Below are 6,000 nucleotides of genomic sequence, written 5' to 3'. Positions count from 1 at the left end.
TATTGCACTTGTTCACAAAATTGATGCAACAACTATTCAAACTTGACCACTACTCAGTATAAAAAAATGTTTTTTTATTATGACACTGCTCAAATTCGGCCACTGTTAAAGGTGTGGTGTTGTTTAGCTATACGTAAAAATGGTACTTGTATTATGCATGAAGTATATAATACTTTAGCTAAGGCTTGGAACCTAATTAACATGGACGTTATATCATGAGGTGATCTTTCAACAAAGTCTTAAAATACACATGAGCTATGTGTGGGACCCACTTGAGTTGGTCACTTTAAATGAGATAATCTCATTATTGCATGAGCTTGTCAAGTATACCTTAGCTATGTTTGAGACCTAGCTACTCAACATGGTCACTGTAATGAGGTGGTCTTATTAATGAGGTCATTTAGTACACTTTAGATCATGTTTGGGATGTACTTGTCATGGTCATTGTAATGAGGTGGTCTTATTAATGAGGTCATGCAGTACACCTTAGATCATGTTTGGGATGTACTTGTCACTATAATGAGGTGGTCTTATTAACTAACTATGTTTGGGACCTACTTGAAATTGTCACTATAATGAGGTGGTCTCACCTTAACTATGTTTGTTACTCGACGTGAGTATTACTATGCATTATAAGGTATTACTATGTATGTATGTACCTGTCGAATTCACGTACTGATTTGGCTTCCACAAACAAAATCAAACTCATCTTTTGAATTGCTGGCTAAATAGGCCACCACATTCTGCTCTTTGTTTTACAGAACTGGAGAGTCTGGTTTCTGCAGCTTTGGCACTTCTATAGCCATGGCTTTATTGGAAACGATGTTTAGTGAGGTGGTAACCATGAAGGGCCAGTTGCATATACACAAGAAGCCAGTACAATACTTACGCATTACTGTATATGCATACATGAGACAAACTTGGAGTGTGTGTATGAGGTCTGCAAAATAGTGTACTAGGAAAAGTAAATGCTATCACATTGTTTTAAAACACTGCTAAAGAGTATACTACATAACTATATAATGTTGTACATAATAATCACTGACTCATAGAATATTCTTAACGTCGATGTAGTAATTAATATATGTGACTAGCTCCCGTACATACATACATACTTGGTGAAATTCTCAAGTATCAAATTAAAGTGTTCAATAATGATAAAACTACTGTATGTCCATCTATACCTTCAAATCAACCAGGCTGCTTGAAGACACCTTGCGTTTGACAGCCTTGTACAAAAGCAGCTGAATGTATTGCTAAAATGGATCAAGGGAAATTATGTATGGGTGTAGCAATCAAGTTGCAGGGTAGAATACCAGAATTGCAGGTTGTGCTAACTAGTCAGATTTGGTAGATTCAATCAGATATTGCAAATCAATATATGGGCAAGATTTTTTTAATCTATTAAAGTAGTGTGGGCTAGTAAGACCTCAAGTAAGTATGGTAGATGTGCAGCACAACCTCAATATCCAGCCAATCATTAATGTTTGTTACAATGATGTTCATCTTATCTCGAAATGTGTAGCTGAACTCAATGTGTATGCACACGTCTCCAATGGCTGGCGAATTGACAATTGATTTCATTTTTTGGTCTCATCGTTACCCTTACATGTTTGATTTTTGGGTGGAAAAGAGATGGACGTGGTAGTTCCTCCTTTGTTGGTGAAATAGCCAGTACAATGATTTGACTGATTCTTGCCAATTATATTGATAGTCCATATAAATTATCAAACCAAGGCCTTCAATAATAATTACATGTGGTCTAAAGTATAACTGTGTGATTTAAATCTAAATTTTAGTAGTAAAGTTAAGTAGTTAGACTAAGTGTTCCTTTACATCAACGTAAATAACAATCTTGTTCCATCAATGGCTGACTTGTTTTGGGTAGAAAGCCAACAGTTATAATTTTATGACCATGGTCAGCCTAAGCAAATTAGCAATATGCTACCTTTGAATGCCCATTATGTGACCACATTGTGAAATAGGTCTCTTCCAAATTTGATAATTCATAACTGTAGACTAGATAGCTATAGATAGCTATTCGCATGATGTTTGGTCACAGGTTAGTATTAACATTGATCATGGATACTGCAATAAGTCTGTGGATCAAGTCACTACCTGGCCTGGGATTTATTCCTGGACATTCCTATAATTACTAGCTAATTTGTGGTCATTCCAATAATTATTCAAAAGTAGATGAGACCCGCTAAACCTGGACAAAATGTAACGATGAAGGCACTTACAACATTGGTAAGAATGACAGCATCAGTAACATGAATTCACAACACAGTATTCAAGGGTGCAGTGCAATTGTAGAACAAAAACAAAATTCTTCTGAGAGCCAAAGATGTGGTACAGCACAATATTTAAATCTCTTACAGTGTGGATCCCATTTGTATCTTGCAGACTTTGAATGAAGCTAGTAAGGCCACTCCAAATAAATTCTCTACTTCTCTTAGCATGCGGTCCATGTATTTCTATTATGAAATGGGCAGCTTTTCAAGTTATTATTTGCCTAGGTACAGCCATAGCAAACAACGTAATGACATTTTCAGCTTGTACCTTCATCATTTACATTGCAAGAATAACACAAACATGAACAGTGGTAACATTCTGACATGTGAGCTGGTAAACCTTACAAAATCGATTTTATTAAGCCTGTACAGCATGCAGAAAATAATGGAAGACTATGGAATAATTGAACATCTTAGAGCTGGGAATAAAGAGATGCGGGTGGTGGATGTGAAACAGAATTTATTTGGAATGTTTTAAAGCGAGTGATAGCTTTTTCATACGCCGGCAGTTGTGAACTTTATTCAATCACACAATACTATGGTACATAGCATAATGAAAATGATGTTAACTTTACACACAACAAAGAAACTACTGTGGTCACAACCTGGATACATACATAATGACATTTAATTCAAGTACAAGATAGCTATAGGTAGTTTCACTCTCAGAGTGTATACAGCAAACAAGGATATTATAGTCACATACTACACATTCAGTTCCCAGCTGTCTTTATTTCTTGTGACACCTTCTTACAAGTGTCCTATCCTTTCATGCCTTCACCTTGGCCTTCACTCGGAAGTTTTCAGCGATCGAGTCACGCCAGTGTTGTGAGATGACAGGCGGACGGCAGGGAAGAAATGTCCACCCAGGTAGGTTTCGTCCGTTTTTCACAACATCTTTGAAGACGACCGATACACTTAAGAGTGACCTTTTCGAGCCCGGACCTTTTCCTTCTCCGCAAACAATGTTGCTTTCCATAAAACAAAGGAAAACGATAAGTTCACAAAGCATGAATTTCCTAAGTCAGAAGTGCATCCAAAAAAAAATTCGCCCGGTCTGGTCCGTAAAATAGACACCCCCCTCTGCCAGTTGAGTATCGATCTGGCCTAGGTTTAATTCCGATTCCCTCGAATAGCTTTGTTCTTAATAGTCGCTGGTGTTATCCAGCTGTACAGCACTTCATAGCCAGTGCTGAGGGTGGTGGTAAGGGAATAATTCCATCTAGACCGGGGAAAAAAAGAGCTAAATATAGAATTCCTTCGCCCAGTGCTATATTTGTCTCTCGACCACTCCCTTGTGCTATATATTTTCCATATATTGCACTGCGAGTCACTGACCACGTAAGCATCGCTCTATGGCGGATTATTACCTGGGGTAAATCTATGATTCGTTAGTGGATCGTCAGATATCGTTTTATCTCGTACCATGATCATGACTTTATATTCACTATACATTGGACTGGTATGCTTAACCGTAGTGCGAGTCGTAGTCTCTTCTACAGCTTACTGCTCAACAACAAACTTCACCGTATCCAATCAATCGCAATTGGTCCGCCTCTTAGATAACATGACGTTGTTGATGAAAGAAGAAGGACCAAGATGCATTCAGTTGTCACTAGCGGCTAATATTTATGATATGTTTGCGATAGCAGAGTTTGTAAGTAGAGTTCACTTAACTATATTGGACAGTCTCGTAGTGGTAGGGGAGGTCAGTGGTATGGTGGACATAAACTGTGATAATGTGACTATGGTGTCTGAAAAGAATTACCTAAACAACACTGATGTAAAGATAATACGCACCTCAATGGTTGTTTTTGATGGACTACAGTTTACTAGATGTCTGCTCCCAATACACGTGGAGGAAGTGAACACTGTGGTGATCCAAAATTGCGTATTTCGGCAAGTTTGTGTGTGCGCATGTGTACGTGCATAGATTTATAAACTCCAGGTAACTGGGATTTATAAATCTAGTGTAACGGTGTGCTCTCTACTATCTATGGCATATGTGTGCGTGTGTGTGTGTGTGTGCATGGGTGTGTGCATGGGTGAGGCAGCATAGCCAAGTGGCTAGAGCATTGGCCTGGTAATCAAAAGGTTTTCCAGGTTTGATGCCCAGTTGGTGTTGTTGTTTCCTTGAGCTAGAAACTTCACTCACATTGCTCCGGTCTTCCCAGCTGTATATATCGTTGGGGGACTGTCGATTTGGTAAATGACTGCATGTTTTCTAGGTCATATGAGACCATAGGCAGAATCTTGTGGTAAATCACCTAATTAAAATCCTAGCCAATTAAACCGCTTATGCGATATGATATATTATAATAATTGGTCTATGTGACCAAGTAAACCAATCCCACTTTTCACTCCACCACCTCAATTTTCATTGTTGCTGTCATTATTATGATCATGGAAATCCCATTTTTTTGTGGATTAGAATGTTTGCTTGCCTAGTTTGAGGGGTCCTAAAATCTTATAGAAATCTTTAAATGTGACTGGGCCTGCGATAATAGGGCATGTGGGCACATGATTTTTGCCTACTTTTTCACACTTTCATCACTCATACCTTTTTGTACCATTATGCTATGGCATTGCAATTTTCAGTTCATAGTAAGCATTTAATTGGCATCATGATGAAAGTTACAGAATGGAAATATACTTTTCCAGTACTAAGATATCACCAGTAGAGTGATGGGGTGTAGTTTGTGCCCACATGCCCTGTTTTCGCAGGCCCGGTCACAAATATAAATCCAGGAAACTTCTGTTAATAGATCCATATTAAAATATGATTTTATATTTCCAAGCTGTGACCTTGCAACAGGTAGAGATGGACCTATTATTGCTTTTCCCCCACCTGTTATAGCTATTACCTTTAACCCATTAACGGCAGTAACTGCCATGTGGCAGCATGGCATTGTAAATCACGAAGGAAATAAAATCTAGCTTTGCTATAAACTGTTTAGTACATGTAATAGTGAGATGTGCTAGTGCTAAAGTGTTCATGCCCATAGGGGTCTCGTTTCTGGGATAACCAGATCCTTCCCGGACTAGTGCGTGTTTGTTATGTAATAGCGTAAAGTGTAATCTTTCATAATAGGCAAATTAAATCATTCTTTGAGTTGAAAACAAGTTGTTAATAACAAAGGAAGTGTTATATATCGATGGAGACAGGTAAAGTCAACAGTCGGCTGCTTTATCCTAGACGTGGCATGGTGGTCATGAGTGCAGATACGCATGCGCAACAGCAAAAATGGGACAAATCACGAAGAAACCAGCTGTGGAATGGATCGCACTGTAGATAAACTGTATAGAATAGTCCTTTGGGGTGTAAGGCACCTTTGTAGATAATTAGTTGGGATTCCGTTGTTTGTTAGGGCTGGTTTTTAGACTTTGCCGAGTAATAACTTCTTTGCAGTTAGTATTATGTAAACAAAAACAACATAGTTGAGTTCCTTATTTCATAGCAAGGATTTAGATGTATGGTTACTAAGTAGTTGTGTACATGGTAAGGGTAATATGATGTAATTCGCACTAAAAAGTATATTTGTGTGTATGTGATATGCTCTAAATGTGTTGTACATAGTGTGCACTCCTGTGGCGTATGTGATGTGTAGGAGATGATAGTTCACATTTGCCTCAATGAATGCGTAGCAAATGTGAACTATCCTCTCCTACACATCATATACCCCACCCAAGTACATTCTATTCATAT

At 38.2% G+C, this 6,000-nt stretch overlaps 1 protein-coding gene across 3 annotated transcripts in view; it reads left to right on the top strand.

The window, feature by feature from the left end:
- Window positions 1–3,583: 3,583 nt before the first annotated feature.
- Window positions 3,584–6,000, top strand: part of LOC136262866 (uncharacterized) — a 93,463-nt gene continuing 91,046 nt past the window's right edge. For 2 of the 3 annotated variants that reach the window (XM_066057302.1, XM_066057293.1), the window contains exon 1: window positions 3,590–4,193. In XM_066057302.1, the coding sequence (XP_065913374.1) occupies window positions 3,721–4,193 (473 nt within the window). In that variant the 5' untranslated portion in view covers window positions 3,590–3,720. Of the gene's footprint in view, window positions 4,194–6,000 lie in introns of all 3 variants that reach the window. The other variant, XR_010704362.1, reaches the window with a different exon arrangement.

This window comes from Dysidea avara, chromosome 1 (genome assembly GCF_963678975.1).
Source record: "Dysidea avara chromosome 1, odDysAvar1.4, whole genome shotgun sequence".
In the NCBI taxonomy this organism is placed as follows: Eukaryota; Metazoa; Porifera; class Demospongiae; order Dictyoceratida; family Dysideidae; genus Dysidea; species Dysidea avara.
The sequence above is the reverse complement of the archived record's forward strand: the minus strand, read 5'-3'. Positions and strand labels throughout refer to the sequence as shown.